At 42.3% G+C, this 22,684-nt stretch overlaps 1 protein-coding gene and 2 non-coding genes across 4 annotated transcripts in view; all 3 read left to right on the forward strand.

Moving 5' to 3' along the window:
- The window catches only part of LOC139920268 (ELKS/Rab6-interacting/CAST family member 1-like), a 132,272-nt gene extending 115,565 nt beyond the window's left edge, over positions 1-16,707 (forward strand). For both annotated transcript variants that reach the window (XM_078281860.1, XM_071910243.2), the window contains one exon: positions 13,636-16,707. In XM_078281860.1, coding sequence (XP_078137986.1) covers positions 13,636-13,773 — 138 coding nt within the window. In that variant the 3' untranslated portion in view covers positions 13,774-16,707. The remainder of the gene's footprint in view (positions 1-13,635) is intronic.
- Positions 16,708-17,032: 325 nt separating this feature from the next.
- trnal-caa (transfer RNA leucine (anticodon CAA)) lies at positions 17,033-17,142 on the forward strand. Its single transcript has 2 exons — positions 17,033-17,070; positions 17,097-17,142. It is a non-coding gene; the product is annotated as a tRNA-Leu (tRNA).
- A 4,931-nt stretch (positions 17,143-22,073) lies between these two features.
- trnal-caa (transfer RNA leucine (anticodon CAA)) lies at positions 22,074-22,183 on the forward strand. Its single transcript has 2 exons — positions 22,074-22,111; positions 22,138-22,183. It is a non-coding gene; the product is annotated as a tRNA-Leu (tRNA).
- Positions 22,184-22,684: the final 501 nt, after the last annotated feature.

Raw genomic sequence — 22,684 nt, forward strand, 5'->3', positions numbered from 1 at the left:
ACCGGTTCAGACGTTTTATTTTACTGGGAGTAAACTTCGCTTCAAGCTTTTGGCAGCGCAGCGAGGGCCGGTGCATATATGGAGTAGGGAGGGAAGAGAAGAGAAGAGTGTGTTTATTTTACTGTCGAGACAGTTGTCATCTGAGAGAGCGAGGGAGGGAGAGGAGAGAGGAGAGGAAAGAGAAAGGGAAATGAGGATAGAGAGGGAAAAGGGGAGGCTTAGGGAAAGTGGAAGAAAGTGTGATGGAAAGAGAGAATCTACAACTCTCCTCTTTTCCTCTCTCCTCTCCTCCCCTCTCCTCTCTTCCTTTCTTCTCCTCCTCTAATTTCCTCCTTTCTCCTCCCCTCTCCTGTTTTCTCCTCTCCTCTCCCCTCTCCTCTCCTCTCCTCTCATGTCTTTATTTCCTTCCCCCAAGGCTAACCTGCTTGCTTTGATTTAGCCCCATCGTCATGGTAACCAGTTGTGTTTTCAGATATTGAATATAAACAGTATATTATTAAATTTTAAAAATTTCTATACACTTGGCCGCCCACAGCTGTCTCTCTCTCTCTTTCTCTCTCTTTCTCTCTCTCCGTCTCTTTTCTCTCTCGCTGTCTCTCTCGCGCTCCATATTGAAAACATATCAGGCGATACATGGGCGCTACATGTGGTATACATTGAAGCACGGTAACTCTAGACGTGCACACACACACACACACACACACACACACACACAGACACAGAGCTGTGTGACAGAATGTGTGGTTAGGTACAGGACTAGTTTCCTACAGTTCTCATGAATGCCCTATTGTGTGTCCTGATGCTGGGAAATCTCTCTGTTTAGCCCGAGCGCTTCAGATACGGCGCTGTGTGGCATGGTGCTGCTTTGAATTGATTCAACAGAGTTATTATTATGTTAACATGTTATTACAGAGTCATTATTTATTCACCAAGGGCGTCACAGTCCATGCTGACTCTCGCTGTACAAGGACAAAAGGACTTCACATACACAATGTACATATCAATCTACAAATAAAAAATCCATATCATAAGCCAAAATTCAAATGTCTCTCTCTGTCTCTCTCTCTCTTTCTCTCTCTCTCTCTCCAAACCCACCCATACCCAGGCAGTGCCATTTGGCGCCATGCGTCTGCTTTAGACCCCAACCCTGCCTGTATCATGCACACACACACACACACACACACACACACACACACACACACACACACACTGCCAGTCTTTCATTCATGCCCATGTTTCTCGTTTTCCTTCATCATGTGTCACCATCACCCTGGCTGACCCTTTAATGCACACACACACACACACACACACACACACACACACCCAGAGACTCCCTCCAGACCACCCTGTTCCAGTGTGCCAGCCTCTCCTCTCTGTCTTGTGGTGAGTGTGTGTGTGTTTTACAAGCCTCTCCCTGGCTCTGTTAAAATGCCTGGCACTCTGTAAAGCTATTAGGATCATACTAAAATAGCATGTAAAACACACACTTATACGCACACACACATACACTGAAGCACACTTGCACACACATGTGCGGAAACCTACATTTATATATACTCATACACGCACTGAGTCACACAAACACACACCCACACATACATAAACATGAATACACAGGCATCAGTAATGACCAGGTTCCACTGGAGGCTCGTGTAGCTGACAGCGCGTCTGTAATCTTTCAGCAGCTAAAACCTTTTACCAACACGGGCTCTGATGTAACTCCCCTTTGTGCTGTTAAAGCGGAGCGAGAGCCAGCGCAGAAACCTGGCTCGCATGTCAGAGGGAAGGGCGGTGGGCGAGAGCGGGTTTGTCTTCGGGTTTATCGAGCGGGCGCCTCCCATCGCAGATAGCTGGCTGCGTTAAGCCCGAGAAACTTCAGGGAGGCTCGGCAGTAAATTCAGGTGTCACCGAGAAATCCCCCCCCCCCACCCCCCCCACCCTCCCCACCCTCCCCACCCTCCTCTATCCCTGCTCTCTGTACTGATAAGCAAAACTGATTGCAGTGGTTAGGTATGACACTGCTGAAGAGTTCTGCTACAAAATATATCCACCATTTAAAAAAAAAAAAAAATGTGACACCTATTAATTACAAAAGCATTGATAGGCCAACTGAAGTCCTCAACTAACAAAATGATATTCTTGCCCACTGTATTTTAGAAATATTTAATGGTGGACTTCAGTTAATTACTTTTTCCCAAAATGGATGCTTTGAAATAGAACTCTCCTTATATAATCACATTCCCAAGATCAGATCAATGCAAACATACGATTTTGTATTTAAGGTATTCTCAGTTTTAGTAATTCTTGACCCTCAATAATGTCAATACTTGCCAAAAGTTTTTGGAAATCTCTAGCTTGGTCTGATCTTGATGTCTCTAGAGAGAGAGAAAAGAAGCAAAAGAGCCTTGTTGACCTTGCAAAACAACACTGACTACAGCAGTGAGGTTTCACCTGAGGTGAATTGTTTTCAACTCAAACTATTCTGGCTTTATAGGCTGAATCTGTTCAAGTGTATCTGATTGTTTGTCCCTGTATAACCTGAATTAACCTACAAAACAGCATAGATTCAAATGGTGAAGTTTAACAAACAGGGGAATTTTCTGTGTTAGAAATTTGAGTCTGTTTATCTGTTTCAATGCGTCTCTTTTTACTTCAGTTAACCTTATCTGAACTACAAAAGCAGTATTGATTCCAATTTAGAGGTTTTTGCAGACAGGACCGTTTTCTAAGAGCCAATCGAATGGAGTCTTTCCTAGTTTATCTAAAACTACTGAAGTAATGTTGATTTCAGTAGAGCTTTTACTTAAAGAGCTCCTTTTTTTCTGTCATTCTGGTACCTTTTTTTAACATGCCGTGTCTTTAACCGTAGCTCAATCACCAAAGCGGTATTGATTTCAGTTGTGAGGTTTTAGTCAAAGGGCTGTTTTCAAACTTTGGTTTTGTTTAAATTATTTTTTTGTAGTTTGTTCAAGTATATTTGTTTCCATGTCTCTCTTTAACCTTAGCTGAACTACAAAAGTAACACTGATTCCAATAGTGAGGTTTTACTAAAAGAGCTGTTTTCTGTGCCATAGTCATAATAATAACCTTTATGGCTCAATGACGTCTCTAATGAGCACTGAAGAGAGCTGGCATCAGATTCCACACACACACACACACATACACACACACACACATACACACACACGGGAAGTCTCTCTCTCTCTGGCGTATGTCTCCATCCCTAGCCTGGAGTGTGAAGGTATAAGAGTTGGCGTGTGTGTGTGTGTGTGTGTGTGTATGTGTGTGTGTGTGTAGGTGTGTGTGTGTGTGTGTGTGTGTGCACGCATGTCCATCTCTGTGCATGCTCCGTTATGTGGAAAAGCTATCAAGGCAAGGTTTACACATTGTGTATTTGCATGCATGAATGTGTGCGTGTATGTGTGTGTGTGTGTGTGTGTGTGTGTGTGTGTGTGTGTGTGTTTGCGCGCACATGTGCATGCGTTTAGTAGTGTAAAAGTGTATTAAGTGTTGTTGGCGAAGTTAAACATTATATCGCTGCTCTTATGAATCCAGTATGAATTGTCAGCCTGTGACTCTATCTGCTGAAACAAAACAGCTCCCAGTGACTGATTGGGAAGTGACTGAGCCAACTCAAATAGGAGAAACCTCAGTGAAAACTTAGCCATCGTATTCACCGCCGTACAAGTCACTGTAGTAAAGGAGAATGCCACGCAATTGCAGATTTCAAATGTCATTGTTGTTACAGTATAATCTCCAAATAGTAGGTTTCTAAGGAATAAAGAGGAGAATGCTTATTTTCTCATCAATGCCCATTTATTTTAAGATTATACAACAGGGTTTTTAACAGGTTTCCAGGTTCGAGGGGTCATGAAACTTACTCAAGACACAAAAGACCATGTAAACTTTCAATTCAAGTAAGAAAAACACCAACATTGTATGTTTTTTTCCTCCGACAGCACCGATATGGTGCTGCAGCTATGGACCATCCGATCAGTATTTATGAACATCAACACTTCTCTGATTGAACCAGACACCAGGGACCTAAGACTCTGATCTGTGATGCCGTACCGATATCATAACACCTGAAAACACATTCAACATATTATTCACAAGATCTAAGACAGTTCAATCAATATTTAGGAACACAAAAAACTCTCCTCTAAAGCTAGAAACCAGAGGCCTGTGATGCCACACTGATGTAATTCCTCCCCAATACAGACATATAGTCAACATATAGTCAACACAGTTGTTTTTTTGTAATAATACTAACAATGTAATGGTAATATATATAGTATTATGCTATAATACATACAGTTTTATTCTCACAGACCCTCAAATATGCAAAATATCCCAGCAACGCCCTTATGGGAAAATATTTGTTTTTGTTGATTTAGTATTGAACTAAACTGTCTAAACTGTATGTGGGGAGATAATAGTGGTGAGAGGGAGATAATAATCGTAACCTATGATTACGATAGTCATTCCCATACATTCTCTAATAGGGATGATTTCTATTGACTTTAATTACAGACAGATCAAACTGGGGTCCCAGTTTAAGAACCACGACTATAATAACTTATAATAATAATATAGATTAAACAATAGTACTCATAGACCGTTACATATAGTCTAGACTATGCAATGGCAATATTATCCTAGCAATAAATACATAAAAATAAAAACATTATAGGCTTCAAAATCATTGTTTTTTCAGCTCTGCACCCTGATGCCCCGTGGCTCAGCAACACCCTCTTCACAGACTGGCAGGCTACACAGGAACTGTGTGTGTGTGTGTGTGTGTGTGTGTGCGCGTGTGTCTGTATGTGTGTGTGTGTGTGTGTGTGTGTGTGTGTGTATGTGTGTGTGTGAGAGAGAGACAGACAGAGAGTATGTGTGTGCTTGAATGCCCACCACTTTTTAGCAAGTGTGTGTGTGTGTGTGTGTGTGTGTGTGTACGTGCCTCTGCATGTTATGATAGACGGACTAGACTAGAGAGAGACAGAGAGTTCAGGGCGCCTCATGATTCCAAGGTCACTGATTGGGTGAATTTTGATTGACAGGAAATACAAAAACAGGAAGGGGCGGAGCTGGAACTAAAACATCACAGCTGATAAAGTACACTGGAATTATTACAATAGCACTGATAGTCTGTGTGTGTGTGTGGAACTTAAACATCACCGGTGATAAAAATAAGAGTGGAATTATTGTTATTCTGATACTCTGTGTGTAGATGTGTGTGTGTGTGTGTGTGCGTGCGTGTGTGTGAGAGAGAGAGAGAGAGAGAGAGTTTTAAACATCACCAGTGATAAAAAGCCTGGAAATATTGTTGTTCTGATAGTGTCAGACAGTGGTATGTCTGCCTGTCTGCTTGCTTGTCTGTCTGCAGACGGTTACACATTGTTTTGAATAGCTGTCTCTCTCAGAAAAGAGTCCAAGTTGAACCTGCAGCCCTTCATAGCTGGATGAAAGCAAACCAGACCTGTGTTGATACTAAACAACCGCCTGAATCCACTGCAAAGAGAAAGAGAGAAACACAACGAGAGAAAAGAGAGAGAGAGTGAGTTTACCCACCTTTTTAGGCCGACATAAATCTTGAAGACTAGTAAGGATTATCAGACTGATGTAAGTTATGAGGAGAGGGGAAATAAAGCATTAATTCATGTTTTTTTGTGGAAAATATAGCTGATTTATGTTTATATATTATACATAGCACTTATGATGATCACCAACTGCAGGTCATAGTTTACCCCTCATCTTTTTTATTTACTGCGACATCAAAAGAGAACGAGAACAAAGTGAACGAGTGTTTTGCGTGCAGTCGAAATGAGAGAGGACAGGGGAGGAGGGAGAGACAGAGGGAGGAGGAGGAGGAGGAGAGGAGGAAGAGGAGAGAGGTTTGGAGGTTGTGTAGAGGAGAGATTCAGACCCATCCATTAGTGCAGCGTTGTGGTCTGGGGTCTCTCTAGGCTTTCATTAGGCAGCTCTGCTTCCTGCTCCAAGGATGATTGTTTTCTCTGTAAATACGACACACAGCTCCTCAATGGCCATTAGACGCATGCACACACACACACAACACACACACACAACACACACACACACACACACACACACACACTCCGAAATACAGACAAAAAGAGAGACAGTCAGACGCATGCACACACATGGCCGATCCTCAATGCCCATTTCAGAGCCACACACACACGCACACACACACACTGGCCTTTGCTGGCCATTACAGACTAACTGCTGGTTTTTATGCAGATTTATTGAATCCAGTCTTAATGGCTTTACCAGTCAACCTCTTTTTACATGCATTTGTCTTTTTTTCTCTGTCTTTCTCGTTCTCCCTTGTTCTTCTTTTCCTCTGTCTGTTTATCGCTCTGTCTTCCCCCCTCCTCTCTTTCCGTGTCCTCTCCTCTCGCTGACTTTCTTTCTCTCTTTTCCTATCTTTTCCCCTCTTTTTCCCCGTTTCTTTTTCCTCTTTTTCTCTCTCACTCTTCTTCTCTTCACCCCTCTTTCTCCATCTCTCTAAGTCTCTATTTCTCGCCTCCCATCTCTCTCTTGATCAGTCTGTCTCACTCTTCCTCTCTCTCCATTCTGTCCTCCTTTTTCTCTCTCCGTCTCGCTTTCTCTCTCTTTTCCGACTTCAATCTCCGCCTTTCTTTTCAACCTTCTATCTCTCTTCTGTCTCTCTCTTCCTCTGGTGTCTGTAATGGGAAGACAAGCTGCTGATAGCGACAGCTGAAGGCCAAAAACTCAAACACACACGCACACACACACACACACACACACACACACACACACACATACACACACATACACTGAAACACACACAAACATGCATCCAGCTCCCCCACTTTTCTAGTCTCTATCTTAAGCCATTAACGCTAAGCACAGTCCAGCCCTGGTACAATGGCAGCCATTGTGGAAGTCCAGCTTCACGCATTTCTCCTGCATTATTACTGCAGACATTTCCTTCTTCAAGTTCAAGTCCCTTTTATTGCCGCACAGCAGCCAGGCGGGTGGAATTTATTTCAGGACAGATGAAAAATCATTCTGACTTTTAAAACACCTAACTAGTGGAACCGTAAATTTAAACACAGCCAATAGGCAAAGAAAAGTGTAAAAGTAACCAAATAGTTACATATGCATGTAAAGATACAGTACGTCTCCAGAAGAGCGGAGTGTTTAAGTGTTTTTTTAGGGGTTGTGGTGAGAGTTGAGGCTTTTCTAAGACGTCAGGGAAGAAGGTAGTTGCTGAGACAGATGGTGAACAGTGTGGGAATATTATACAGTAGAATCAAATGAGAATATTGTAACACAAAACTAGTTTGTAACTCTCAATGACTAAAAAGAGAGCAAGTCTTGGGAACTCTTGTGGTAACCGGGGGGCTTGGTGGTCATCTTGCTTGTTTTCTCTTGTATTTTATTCAGTATTTTACTTCATTATCTTTACCTTTGTTCTTTACTGTGAGATAATAATAATAGTAATAGAGACTTTGGTTGCATCACCGCCATACCCATAACAGTGTCCTCTTGTGTGTTATTGCTATATTATGGCATGTACATCCATCATTTTGGTGAAAATTTCAGTCAAAACAACACTTTTCTTCTCCACTATGGCCTTTTTTTTCTATTTGAGCAGGTGGCTTTACAGTATTGCCACATCTGTACATCTATACTTAGTCAGTGCTGTAGTCTGTACTTTCTGCTGTTTGTTTCTGCAGCCATTAGCGCTGTAAGTCCAGCCTTGTATAGTTGCTCCTAGAGGGCCAGTTTAAAGTTAAGTCCTTTTTTATATCCTTTATAAGTCCTGTTCTTTCTGAAGGCATAACGCTATGGTTACCACACTGCACACACACTTTACACACACACACAAGCCTGCCTCTCTCTGTAGCTTGTTAACTTGCAGCAATAGGACAACTTGAGACAGTGCTAAACTGAATGTTGGAGAACTGAAGTTGCAGATTTAAATTGCCAGACCAGGTGGAGAATCTGGGTGGGGGAAGCGCACCTTCCCTTCCTTATGAATTATTCTAAGTGCTCTTGAGCAAGGCACCGAACCCCCAGCTGCTTCAGTCCAGCTGCTCAGACTGAGGTTGTGCTGGGCAGCTCCGAGGTGTGAGTGTGTGTATGTGTCTAACCTCCATCCCCCTCCTATCTAACTGCTCCCTGAGGCCGGGCCTGTAAATATGAATATGTTCCTCGTCAACTCGCCTGATTAAATAACGCGTTAAAAGAAAATTACCAGGCGTGATGTTGAATTAGTTCGCCCCTAGCCCGCACTTTCCTGGTATTTTTCTTTAGCTGTTAGCGCTAAAGGAGCGGGGTGTTTGTAGTCCTGGAGGAGCAGTTTTGGGTAGTTTTCCTCATACCTTTCGGTCGGCTCTATTCCCTCTGCAGCTCGTTAGCCTGCGTCGTTAGCTGAGCCGCCCTGCCTACGACTGCACTGGACCAATGCAGAGGAGGGAGCGCATACACATACACACACAGTCACACACACAGTCACACACATACACACAGGGCTCCTGACTCAAGCTCTTTTGGGCTCAGCACAGTGCACTCAGCCAGCTTATAATGCAGTCTACATAGGCCTATTAGGACTCAATGGTTTAAAGTTAGAGACAGACAGAGAGAGAGGGATTATAATAGTCCATGTAGGCCTATTATAACTCATTGCTCTTACTCATAGTGGTGTTTCTGTAGCACCACTCAGAGTTGCTATTGAGGGGTCTGGAGCTTTTTTAAAACCCCCAGTGACTGGGTCTTTACTTCCTGCAACCAAGGTTTGTTGCTAAGGAATATAAGGCCAAACTTTGCCTACTGGCCCTCCTCTCTCTCTCTCCCCCTCCCCTAAGTCTTCCTGCCCTACTTGCACTAATATGCACCGGTGAATAAGAAAAAATCTTTCTACCTTTTAATCTTGGTTCTTATTTTCTTACGTAGTATCATCTAGGGTTGCAGATCTCTTGTCAGGGCACTGTGGCTCTCACTCTTGCCCTCCTTAGTTTTAGTAGCTTATAATGTTGGTGATTGAGGAGCCTTTTATTCTATTGTTGCACTCCCAAGTTGCTCTACAACAGCATCAGCTAAAATGTCTAAAACGTGAAGATAAAAACATATTACATGGGACCAAATGTTGATTATTTAAAACAATACAAGTAAAAGATAACTTCTTTCGGTTTGTATAATCAAAATTTGTATTAATATTCCTTGTAATGAGACATTTTTCGCACAATAACTTCAACATTGGTAAGTAGAATAGACACAGAGTATGTTACATTCTTTAGAGGACTTTAGAGGGCCAACATTTTGTTTGCAAATTAGTTGTGGAAGTCTGGTCTGTGGGCCCCGCTGTGGGCAGAGACAAGGGACTGTACGTCATATGATTCATGGACCGTAATTTCCCCCAAAACAGTCAAAGCAAGGTTAAGTTAACTCTTTAACATGCGCAACCATGAAATGGATAGAAACAGTTTTGCGATAAAAATGGACCTCTGGCCTCAGAATAGTCTGCAAATGAAAAAAACTGAAGTCATGTGACTTCATAGGACGAGTATCTGCACCACACAGCTGACCTGCTCAAGGATGGGTTAATGCACTCCAGCTAGATAACGTATTTGTTCTCTCTCTCTCTCTCTCTCTCTCTCCGTTTGTTGCTCTGTCTCTCTCTTAATCTCTCTGTCTCTATCTCTCTCTGTTGAGTTATGGTTTCTTTAGAAAACATTAGCATTCCTGTGTAAAGAGGTTCAAGCCCTGCAGCATGTGTCAAGGGGTCGGTGTACACGCACACACACACACACACGCACACACACACACACACACACACACACACCTCTATTTACCCTCACCTTCATTGCCTTGCTGATTGCTCCAGCGTTGCCAACTTGTGTGTGTGTGTGTGTGTGTGTGTGTGTGTGTGTCTGTGGCACCAGACCCAGATAAGGCTGATAATGATCCTTCAGGATAATGGAACTTTAATGGCTGCAGTAAAAATCATCTTCAACAAACCCTTATCTCTCTCTCTCTCTCTCTCTCTCTCTCTCTCTCTCTCTCTCTCTCTCTCTCTCTCTCTCTCTCTCCATCTATCTATCTATCTATCTATCTATCTATCTATCTATCTATCTATATATCTACTTCCCACAATCCTTTCTGTCAGTCACAAAACCACAACTTTAGCATGTCACATACACTTAGCCTCATACTGTACACCCACACACACACACACCTCATATCCTGACATACACACTAACACACACACTTACACAAGTCATTAATCTGGCAACACTATATCCCTGCCCATATATCCATTATTTAATCTATATTTGTTTTAATACATTTGTTTCCGACCACACATTGTGATTGGACGAGGCGTTCCATGAGCGCTTCTAACCGCAAGCTATACAAACCTGTACCTTATAACTGGAATGGCATCACTCCGCCTTGTTTATATTTAATTAATTCACTCTACAGGTCATAAATGAACTATGAATGGAATGAAGCAAGCAAGGATGTTTATTGCTTAGCAACGGGGAACTCATTTTTTTGTTGGCAGGGGGCCAAAATAAAAATATTAAATTAAAACCCAAAGCTTGTATCTTTGTTTAACAGTTGGTACTGTGATGAAAAGTGATGTAAACGTATAAAAGCGGCACACTGATGAGGTGAATCCAGGTAAAAGCCATTATCCCTTATTGATTTCCCTTATTAAATCTCTACCAATCACAAAGGAGGAGATGCAGATAAAGAGAAACAGACGAGTTACAGAAGGATTTTTAAGCTTTGAGACAATTGAGATGTGGATGGTGTTAAACGGGCTGCAACTCAATATCAGGAAGATGTAACTAGTATTTTGTGCATTCAGAGTATATCATCCTGTGTATATAGACCTCTGCTTTACCCCTAACCCTGGCGGTGTTGCTGCCATGTTCAACCCACTGAATCCTGCTTTTTAAAACAGTCCTTCATGTGTGTTTGCCTGTTGTAGGTCAAGGCTGTGTAGCAGAGAGCTGAAGACAGCAGACAGATATATAACTGCTTATCTCTTTTCAATCATCTTCAAACCTTATCTTTACTGCTGTGTTGTTCTGGGGGATTGCAACTAAACGCAATGCCATCAAGTAGAATTACCTGCAAACACACACATGAACAAACAGACACACACACAGACACACAAAATACATGTTGGAACATGCTAGACATGCATATCGTCGTTGTCGTGTGAAAACCTTGTAACTCAGATTTTGGTGATTTTCATGTTTCAACTTCAGCTGAAGGATTACATGCTCCTCTATGGGTTGAGAACGTTCTATGACTCTTGGGTTTATGAAACGCTTTCAAACATCATTGGATTAACTGAAAAATGCCCGGTCGTCTGTTTTTCTCAGTTCCTGAAAAGTTGACATTTTGGAGATGCAAGGTTTTCACCCGACAACGGCGACATGCCTCACAAAACACGTGAGCTCTCTTTCAGACACACATAAACACGCACAAATCCCCATGGTTATCGGCCTGAGGATGCTTGGACAACGTGGATGGGAATAATAAAACGTACACAATGATAAAAATCAAGGTGTAGACAGTGATGACAGATGGAAATCTAGGAGGTGACAGTGATAAAAGGTGGACTCCGCACAGAGGCTCAGCACCCAGCGCTCTGCACTAAATCAAACCTCTCCTGCCTGTCATGTTCTGGGTGAAGGATGGGGAGTCCTGCGAGTCCTGCAGCTCTGAAGATGTGTTGTTTTTGTTTGTTTGTTTGTTTGTTTGTTTGTTTCTTGAGGAAGGAATTGATAAAACTGTGTGTGTCATAACTCCCCACAAATGGTCTATTCGGGTTCAGTAGCCCACTGCATGATACACGTACGTTTCCTCTATCACTGGGAATGAGTGAGTGAGTGTGTGTGTGTGTGTGTGTGTGTGTGTGTGTGTGTGTGTGTGCGTGTGGTGGGGGGTGGTTCCCCGCTGTCTGATCCTAATGGGGCTCGTAGAACGGGCTGGGTTGAGCCAAGCCATGCACACACACACACACACACACACACACACACACACACACACACAAGGAAGGTCGAGCCTCATTGCTTCCCACACATGGCTTAATACTCTCCTTCACCTCTTCACTCACTCTCTCTCTCTCTCTCTCTCTCTCTCTGTCTCTCTCTCTCTCTTTCTTTCTTTCTTCTCTTTTCCATTCATTTTCCTGTCTTCACGTTCAGCTATATCTTCTCAATCTTCTCTCCTAAGTAACTCTCTCTCTCCCTCTCCCTCTACCCCTCTCTCTCTCTCTTTCTCTCTCTCTCTCTCTCTCTTGCTCTATTTAACATTTCTCATTCAAACCGATGGGTGCTGCCAGCCACAAGCATCAGTGAGAAACTTCAGGCACATGTGTGTAAAGATATTCCTTTACACACACATGCACACATCAGTCCTGGGTCAAATAGTATTTGAAAATACTTTTTAGAACTTGTTTCAGTGTATATAGGTGACAAATTGGTGGGGTTTGCCTCATAGGGCAGCGAGAAGCAGAAAGGTTAGCCAATCACAGGAGAGGAACTGAAAATCATTAGTCAATTAGTCAATTAGTGTCCAGACAGTAATACAAATGTTCATCAATGGACTTAAGCTCTATATTAACCTGTGAAAAAGTATTGATACGTAAATAACCACACAGAAATACTGTAGCATTAAACATAAGTAATCACTAAACCTATTTATAGGTCAACAAATAAAGTATGGAACTAGTAAAACCTCCCTAATATATAATGTATTTACAAGGGTGTATGTGATGATTTATTAGGGAGAATTTCATTAAGTCTGAACACAGTATTATTGTGTACTTACAACACTTTTACACAGTGTAACACATGAATAAAAGGCCACTGTAATTCAAAGTACTATCAAGATCAGCTAGGTAAGAGATGAGAGCAGGGAGAAAAGGTTAAGACTCACTAAGAATTATTTGCCAATATCTGACCCAGGTCTGACACACACACACACACACACGCGCGCGCAGACATGAAAGTGGGCTTGTGTTACATGTCTGTTTGAGCAGTAGTCTTATTGATACAGATGTATTGGTCATTAAGTCAGTTAGGTTTGACGTCTCAGCTTGGCTGCAGCCAAAGAAAATAACATCAGCGCTCTCTCAGAGAAATGTTCCACTCTGTATGGGCAGAAAGAACTACACTGTGGTGTTTTCAGATTATGGTGTAATATGTGTGGGGTGTGTGTGTGTGTGTGTGTGTGTGTATGTGTGTGTGTGAGTGTGTGTGTGTGCGCACTGTCTCACCTTCAACATGCGTCTTCATCTGTGGGGCTGGAAGAAGTGAAGTGTGTGTGTTTCTGTGTGTTTTGACTGATAACATTTAAAGCTCTTTTTTCCCATCCCTCCTCTCCCTCCATCACAACTCACTCTCTCTCCCTCTCTCTCTCTCTCTCTCTCTCTCTCTCTCTCTCTCTCTCTCTCTCTCTCTCTCATTCTCTCTCTTGCTTCTCTTTCTCAATTCAATGTTCATGTTAGTTACTTTATTGGCATGACTTATAAAACAGTATTGTTTATAAAATGTAAAAATGTCTTCTGACAGACAGTTCTCTCTCTCTCTCTCTCTCTCTCTCTCTCTCTCTCTCTCCCAGTTGGAGGCGGAGTTAGCGCTGTGTGAGAGGGAGGGGGCGGAGCTACAGGAGTACGCCAATCAGGTCCTGCAGCAGATCGCCGACCGATGCCCCGACATTTTAGAACAAGTCGTCAACGCCCTGGAGGACAGCTGCTGACACACACACACACACACACACACACACACAAACACACACACACACATATAAGTGAATACAAACTCAAATTTGCATACATACACACAGAACTTAGCAGACAAACACACACACACCACACGCACGCACACACACACACACAAACACACATACTCACATTCATGAGCATACAGACTCACAGAAAAAAGCAAAGCACACTGATGAACACACACACTAACACTCAAACACACACACACACACACACACACACCGGACTGTCAGAAGTCTCCAGCGAGTTCCCATAATCCCCTGATATGCAAGTAGAACCACGGCGTCGGACATGAAGACGAAGAACATTTTATCTTCTTTTACCTTCGTTTCTCTCGTCTCACTCTTTCACAGAAGGGAAAGGAGAGTTTCCCTGCGGGGATCAATAAGGTGTCACATTATGATTAAAAACCTTTTTCTCCTCAACTTCCACTGTGTCTTTGGCTGCCATAGTTGTGAATGAACAGGGCCAGCTGAAGGCAGCGCTGTCCACTTTTCAATTCTAACTGCTTTGTTGGCATGAAAGTTAAAACTTAATTGGAAATCGTTGATATTTTTGAGACGGTAAATACCAATTTTTCTGTCTAACTAGCAGTCGGAGCCTTCTCTGCACTTTCCATCTGTGACACTTTTGGGGCGATAGTTGCGTCTTTCGAGGCAATCAACAATTTGACTTGTAATCATAACTTTATGTAGTTTATGGGGGGAAAAGTTTGAACCTGTATAAAGGAGTGAAAGAGAGTTGAACTTACCAGGTTGTGTCTGATGCCACAGTTACATGATGTTGCCACATTGCCATTTGATTGGTTCAGTTACAAAGTGTGTTTATTTCAGTTGCCTTTGGTTCTTTACATCATTTGCTGCTATCTTTGTACCTTTTTGTTTCTTGTTCCATTTCTTGTGTCATTTTTTTCAGTGTGTCTGATGAAACGTCCCGGCTTACAGTTTCTTTCACCAAATATCTTTCGATAGTTGTGTAAATTGTAAAGATGGAAAGTTGAATTAATAGAAAGACTTTGGTTGGGGGAACGTGACACTTCTGTTTTATTTTCGTTCATGTTCTTCCATTGTTGATGAAAGGCAAGAAAATCAACAGTATATCTCGCAATGCTCCCTTTATCAGAAATACACCAATGTAGAGGTTTGTGTTTGTTTTTAACATGAGAAAATCTATCTTTTGTTCAGTTATGGTGTCCATGCTGAAATGAGGTTATGTTGAGTTCAGAAAATCTTCCCTCTTGAGACAATCCCTTTAGAGTTAACATGAGGAAAAATCTGAACTTAATCATTTCCCCTTCATGAAATATACTGCGGTAGTTTTGTTTTTTCTTTTTTGGGCGGGGGGAGATATAAAATAATTGTTATATTTTTTTGCTTTTGGTAATATATAACACTAATCTTGTTTAATTGATAATGTCATCCATTGGTTCTACTATTACATAATATGTTGAGAATCTTTCTTTGTGATTTGTAAATAATCACAGATTTGTTCCATAAGCAGGAGACTGTTGGGGAACGTATATTGCACCTACGTAAGGCTTTGTGTCCTCTGGGAACTTTCTCTTGACAGCACCCGTCTCTTGTTCTTGTTGTTTACAATGGAAAAGACGCACTGTTGCATGTTCCCTACAGCGCTGAGAGCCTTAGCATGTTTTTAACGCTCAGAGCGCTGAGCACGACAGGTTCAAAATGTTTCGACTTCCAGCTGCAGAGTGCCGCGCTTCCAACAGGTTTTTCTAGTCACATACTGTAGTAACAGCAGAAGCCATGACCGGCGCTGCCCACATGCAACTGTTTAGCGCTGCCCGCTGAAAAAGAAAGGCCCGGCGGACACAGAGCCTGAGGACGGGGATTTACACCGCACACTCAAATCTGATTTTACACACAGACCTGATCTGAAGGCTTTCTAACCGGGCAAAAAAACACCTGGAATCTGATTTATTTAGGCTGTGTCTCCAAGCCACACAGGTATAGATGAGGAGTTTCATTTCAAAACATTGTATGTCCACAAAAATTGTTACCTTATGTTCATTGCTAAATATTTTAAAAAGGCAAGTGCACACATCCTCTCAAATGTTACTGGTTCAAAACTTCAGTAACACTTTGTGAAAGTAGGTGTCACATTTTTCAAATGGTGGGTGTCTCATTTTTACGGAAAGAGGATTAGGGCTTTAAACTCAGAATTCTGACTTTCATCTCAGAATTCTGACTTTCATCTCAGAATTCTGAGATTAATCTCAGAAGTCAAATGAATTTTTCACATGGCTCTAATCCTTCTGTACTTTTTGGAATGAATCTCTTCACATTTGTGTAGATTTTAGCTGCGCGACTTACAGTAGGATACCTTGGCTTGACCTTACGACCTTTCAGCCTATCTGACCACTAGGCCAGCCTGTAATATGAGCAAGTGGCATTCAGTGTTTTGACCAAAGACACAAACAGGAAACATGGCTCTTGATGGACAGATCAGCTGGTGTGGGGATCCAACCTGTGACTTTTAGGTGCAGGACAGCCCGTCTAACCTTTTCTTTTCCTTTCCTGAACTGTGGAGACACCAGTACTGTTTAGAGAGACTGTCCTGTAGCTGGAAGGTCACAGGTTTGATCCCTGCAATAGCCAGTCTGTCCTTCAGTGGATTCATGTGCTGTTGAAGTGTCCTTGATCAAGTCAGCTAAAACGCCCTAAACACAAACTAGATGCATCTTTAATCTGCCTTGGAGTGAAAAGGTCAGTCAGAAGATCAGCTCTGTGCCACATGTAGTAACTGTCAGATTTCAGCTAGCGTTGTAAATCCAGTATTTTGTTGTCTGTTTTATATCAATAATGTTTTGTCATTGGGAGAGGTGATGACTGGGAATTATCCTGACTTTGTTGTGAATTGAAAATCAGAATGAGAGAATGGAATAAAATATGGATATATCTTTATTTTTATCTCTCTTTGTCTCTCTGCTTGTCAGTTCATCTGTCTCTGTCTGCCTGTCTGTGTGCTTGTTGCTCTCTCTCTCTCTCTCTCTCTCTCTCTCTCTCTCTCTCTCTCACTCCACCACACCAGATAGAAAGTTTTCACAATCAATACCATAAGATCTCTGTATTTCAGAGAGAAACCACACATCAAAAAAGCAACAGCAAGTTGCATTCACATCGATTTACATCCACACAAATAATACATCAAATAATCAAATAATTCAGCCTGTGTAAACTCTAGCTCACCTTTATATGAGGCTGGTTTCCAGTTGTCAGGATGGCCGAGCGGTCTAAGGCGCCAGACTCAAGGTCACAAACCTTCCTGGAAAAGGGATTTCTGGTCTCCACATGGAGGCGTGGGTTCGAATCCCACTTCTGACATGACTTTTGTCCCGAAGAGAAGTGAAATGTTTGAACATATAGAGATTATTTACTGGACTGTATATAGTCAGCGATTTGCTCTCTCTCTCTCTCTCTCTCTCTCTCTCTCTCTCTCTCAGTAATAGATATTTGACAGGTCTTCTTTCTCTCTTATCTAAAGGTGAGAGCTGTGAGAGCAAACACACATAAATTCAGATACTCTTGCTTTCTATCACACACTCCTTCACACAGCAGTGTGTGTGTGTGTGTGTGTGTGTGACTGTTCTCTCTGTAGATTAGTGGTGATAAAGAATACTGATAGAGTTTGGAACATCTCTCCTCTAGCTTCCTCCTCTCCTTTCCTCTCTTCTCCTCTCTTGTTTCCTTTTCTCCTCTCTCTCTCTCTCTCTCTCTCTCTCTCTCTCTTTCTTTCACACACAGACTCAAGTGTGTCTCTTATCTTGTCCCCCATAGATAAGTTTCCTCTCCGCCCACAATAATGACATTATTCCATACCCTTATCTAGACCATGATTCTGTGAACATGCACACACACACACACACACACACACACCATTGTCCATCTGTCAGTCTCAGTCTGTCTTTGGTATACATGGGAAAGCTCTTTCTTTGATGAAACACACACACTCTAGCAACATCACCCCTATTGTAAATGACCCAATACTCATCTAGCGACGTACTGTCTCCAACACCATCGACTCTAAAATCCAGAATACTAAAAACGTTGCTGGGCTGCAACCACAGGGTGAACTCTTCTAATCTGACACACAACCTTTTTAGTAACTTTCACTGGTAATTGGTGCAACGATCCTCTCAGGAATAGAGGAAAGTTGGATTGAAAGAGAGTGAAACTTTTGAGCATGAGCTAATGTGTGTGTGAGAGAGAGAGAGGATGCAGCTGATTGCTAATCATCTGCTGCAGGGTAATGACACAGGAGAGGAGACAGTGTGGAAAGTCCCTGACACACACACACACAAACACACACACACACTTTCCGTCATTCAACTAGAGCGCTTGGGTTCAAGCCTCAAATCTGTAAACATCCATCCTACTGAAGTGTCCTTGAGCAAGACACTGAATCCCGACCAGCTCCAGCTCTGACCTTTGACCTCCAATACTGCATCACATTATTATGGTCTGTCTGTCTGTTTTTAACACAATAAACAACACATTAAACACACTGAGAACGAACTGCGTTACAGTCTGTAAATTTAGCGTGCGTGCTAGTATTTGCCCTCACATATGGCAGAGTTTTGTGTATGGGTATGGAAAAAATGTGCGTGCGTCGGTGTGTGTGTGTGTGTGTGTGTGTGTGCATACCTGAGACTGTGTAATGGGTCTCTCTCTCTGTCTCTCTTCTGCTTTCTCCATCTACTGTCCTAATAAAAACTAGCCGAGTGAGACGGAATGGATGGACAGAACGAGAAAGAGGAGGGAGAGAGAAACGCCTGTTTGACTCCCTGATTTATGAGGAGAGAGAGAAAGAGAGAGAGAGAGAGAGAGAGAGAGAGAGAGAGAGTAGGGAGGGTAAGGCTTGAAAATCTCTTAAACCTGTCTCCTCCCCTTCATCTCCATCTAACCTTCTTGTCTGAAGTGGATTATAGCTGGATTCACCTGCAGGCCCACATCAAATAGTAGCTATCTACAAATAATTCTTAGCGTTTGTTTTAGCCTGCTGGGAGCACCAGATGGGTGGAGTTTGCGGCATAGGAGAATGACGACCACAAAGTTTAGACTGTTTGAAAGGTAATTTAGCAAGCTTTTCTGTGATTGAGAACTTGTCCGAAACCCATAAACACCCTTAAACTCCACCCATCTGATGATACATGTAAGTTAAAACAAACACTCCCTCCTTCGCTCCCTCTCTCCTGTGTGTGTGTGTGTGTGTGTGTGTGTGAGAGAGAGAGAGAGAATCATAAAACCACAAGGAGGAAAACACAAGAAAATCAATGCACGCACGCACAGACGTGCGCACGCACACACACACACACACACCTCCTCGTCTCTGTGTGGAGATCCATTGTTGATAAGATCCTGCTGATATTGATGCTCCACAACACAAAAAACACAGATGTCCTTGAGATAGTGTGTGTGTGCATCTCTGTGTGTGTGTGTGTGTGTGTGTGTGTGTGTCTGTGTTATAAAGTGTATATATAGCCTGTCCTTCCATGCATTGGAGAGGACAAAGAGACATAAGGAAACAGAAAAAGAAATCGTGAATGATTGAGAGTAAGAGAGAGAGAGAGAGAGAATTGAGTGGGCTTGCAAACGATGTGGTTTCAATCATCACGTCCAAAAACCCACTGATTGCAGCAAAAAGAAGAATGAGGGAGAGAAAGAGAGAAAATCGAGGGAGAAGAATAATGGAGTGGCGAAGAAAAGCTGACACTAAAACAGAGTAGGAAGAGAGAGGGAAAGACGAAGGTTAGTTTTATGCTTGGTCAACACACACACACAAACACACACACACACACACACACACACTCAGTGGTTAAAACAATGCCCTTACTGGCTTTTGAATGACTTGCATAACGACACTGATGAGGTGAATCCAGGTAAAAGCCATTATCCTTATTGATTTCCCTTATTAAATCTCTACCAATCACAAAAGCGAAGGAGTTTTAACTGAATTGTTATAGGTGGGATCAAGGGAAAGAGGAGAAAGAGGGAGGGAAGGGTAGATGGAGAGAATGAGGGAGAGGGAGGGAGGACAGAAGGAGGCAGTGAGCTGTAGGAAAAGTTTTTTAAAAAAGGGAATAAAAACAATGTTTGAAGACCGGAGCTCCTAAAATAAGCTGTTAGCCATCAACAGGCCAAACATCCACCAGCACGACGACATTTTCCTCTCCTTTTTTTTCCCTCATCTTTCCATTTTTGTGACTTTTCTTTCTTTCAGAGGAAATTCCTCCCTCTTTGCTTTGGCCGCTTGGGTGAAAGTGAGAAAGGGAGAGAAAGAGAGAGAGAGAGAGAGAGAGAGAGAGGAGGAGGGGGGTTGTGATAGATAGATAGATAGATAGATAGATAGATAGATAGATATCATGTCTGCCTTAGGTTAATTAGTTTATTCCCCTGAGAGAGAGAGAAACAGAATGAGAGAGAGAAGAGAGAGAGAGAGAGAGAGAGAGAGAGAGAGAGAGAGAGAGAGAGAGAGAGAGAGAGAGAGAGAGAGAGAGAGAGCATTTTGAATTTAATCAACTTAAAAATTCTCCAAGTTAACACAGGCCAAGGTATGAAAAACAGCAATCTATGTGATCCAGAAAATCCAGATCGCATAAAAAGAGACAGAGAAAGTGTTTGAGAAAGAATGAGAGAGAGATGGCAGGAGGGTTAGGAGCAAAGGAACGAGGCAGAAAGAAGGAAACAAGACAGAGGTCACAGTTATCAGTCCTGTCGTCCCATCAGGCAGGACGGCCTGACTGTCAGGTCTGGACTCACAGTGACATGTGATGAAGCAGACCTCTTCCTCACATGTCACACTCTGACTGTCTGGACAATCCAGTAAAGCCATGAAGCAATGCAAAGTTTCTTATGAAAAAAAGTGATAACTACTCTCTCAAAATGAAAACAAATTGTGATGCTTTTTAAAGGCTAGTAGGCCATAATGTGATTCTCTATTGATATCCATAGGGAAATTCCCCTGAACACCAAATACACAGAGAGTTAGCCCCTGTAATTCACTCTCAGCTGCTTTGATTGAAGTTGGCGCCATCTTTTTACAGCTTCAAAAAAAAAGCATAAAATGTCCATCAAATTTCTCCAAAACAGCTTATGCAGCATGATCCAAGTGTTTTGCAGCCAAACAATTGCATTGTGGGTCTGAAAGCCCAGTATTTACCTCATTATCTCCTAACTTATGTCTTCACTGACAATGCTCTGGTCGTACGCCCTACAGTCCAGTAGCAAGACCAGATGTGTGTGAGCGTGTGTGTGTGTGTGTGTGTGTGTTTGTGTGTGTGTTATACATTGGTTTTACACTACTTAAACACACTCCAAACATAGAAGTACTGATAGCTGTTCTGCAGTGGAGGGCGTGGGTATGGGAGCTATATATGGAGCAAAGTCATTAACAAGGTACAGTAACACACACACACACACACACACACACACACACACACACAGTGGGACAGTTGCTTACTGTAACTTACTGTTTATTTACTTTAATTCTTTGCAAATAATTCCAAATGTAATAAGGAGCGTTGGCAATGCTTTTCATGTAAGATTCAAGCCAATGAAGCATAATGAATTAAAATATTGAGAGAGAGAGAGAGAGAGAGAGAGAGAGAGAGAGAGAGAGAGAGAGAGACAGAAGTGGGCCAGCTACAGATTTATCCCTTCACACATTCCCTCTCTCTCTACTTATAGTATACGTATACGTATATACTACGTATACTTAGTTCTCACCCAACCACTAAGTGGCTATAGCTTTCCATGCAGGCTGCAAGGAGACCAACTCTACCAAAGTCAATAGAAAAGTAGCCTGAACATTACATTAACATTCATTAACTGTTAATAAACACAAGTAATTTTTCTATTTTCATATTCTATTAGGTATATGCAGCTCAGGTTAAGTTTAGATTGTAATCAGTTACATTACAGTTGTCACAGTTTCATTTAATTTTCTTTCTTCTTTCTTAATTTTTATAAAGTTTAAATTTACTTGTAAAAACTGTTACATCCAGATAGAAAGTTTTCAGAATCAATACCATACCTGTGTATATCATAGTGAAATCACACGTTAAAACGCGTGCAAATTGCACTGATATCGATTTACATGCAGCCGAATAATACAATCGAAAAACCGACTTCACTCTCGTTAGATCAGCCAGTTTCGACTGAAAATTCAGCCCGACTTAAAGAGCAAAGATCCATTAAAAAGAGATATCAGACTGTGTAAACTCTAGCTCGCTTTCATGTGCGTGTGTTTTTCAGTTGTCAGGATGGCCGAGCGGTCTAAGGCGCCAGACTCAAGGTGACAAACCTTCCTGGAAAAGGGATTTCTGGTCTCCGAATGGAGGCGTGGGTTCGAATCCCACTTCTGACATGACTTTTGTCCCGAAGAGAAGTGAACCGTTTGAACATGTAGAGAGTATTTACAGTATATAGTCAGCGAATAGTCAATATAGTCAGCGAAACACTCCTCACTTTTTTTTTTACACCTCTCCCGTTTTCTCTATAGGACGACTCTCTCTCTCTCTCTCTCTCTCTCTCTCTCTCTCTCTCTCTCTGTATACCGGTGGGCAGGCGGGCAGTTTCCAGATCAGAGGAGAGTACACGACCGGCACACACACACACACACACACACACAGAAAGAAAGAAAAAGAGAGAGTGAACTTCGCAGCTCTTTTGTCCTCCTCCTCCTCCTCCTCTCTCTCTCTCTCTCTCTCTCTCTCTCTCTCTCTCTCTCTCTCTCTCTCTCTCTCCCTCTCTCTTCACGGGCTGAAAACTTCTCGGTCGTGTGCGTAAAACTTTGGAGAGCTCTGGAGAAGTTCCCCCACACCTCGGCGTGCGTAATTACTTGGAGGCTGTTTGGAAACTTGTGATC

The sequence above is a fragment of the Centroberyx gerrardi genome, chromosome 24, assembly GCF_048128805.1.
Source record: "Centroberyx gerrardi isolate f3 chromosome 24, fCenGer3.hap1.cur.20231027, whole genome shotgun sequence".
NCBI lineage: Eukaryota > Metazoa > Chordata > Actinopteri > Beryciformes > Berycidae > Centroberyx > Centroberyx gerrardi.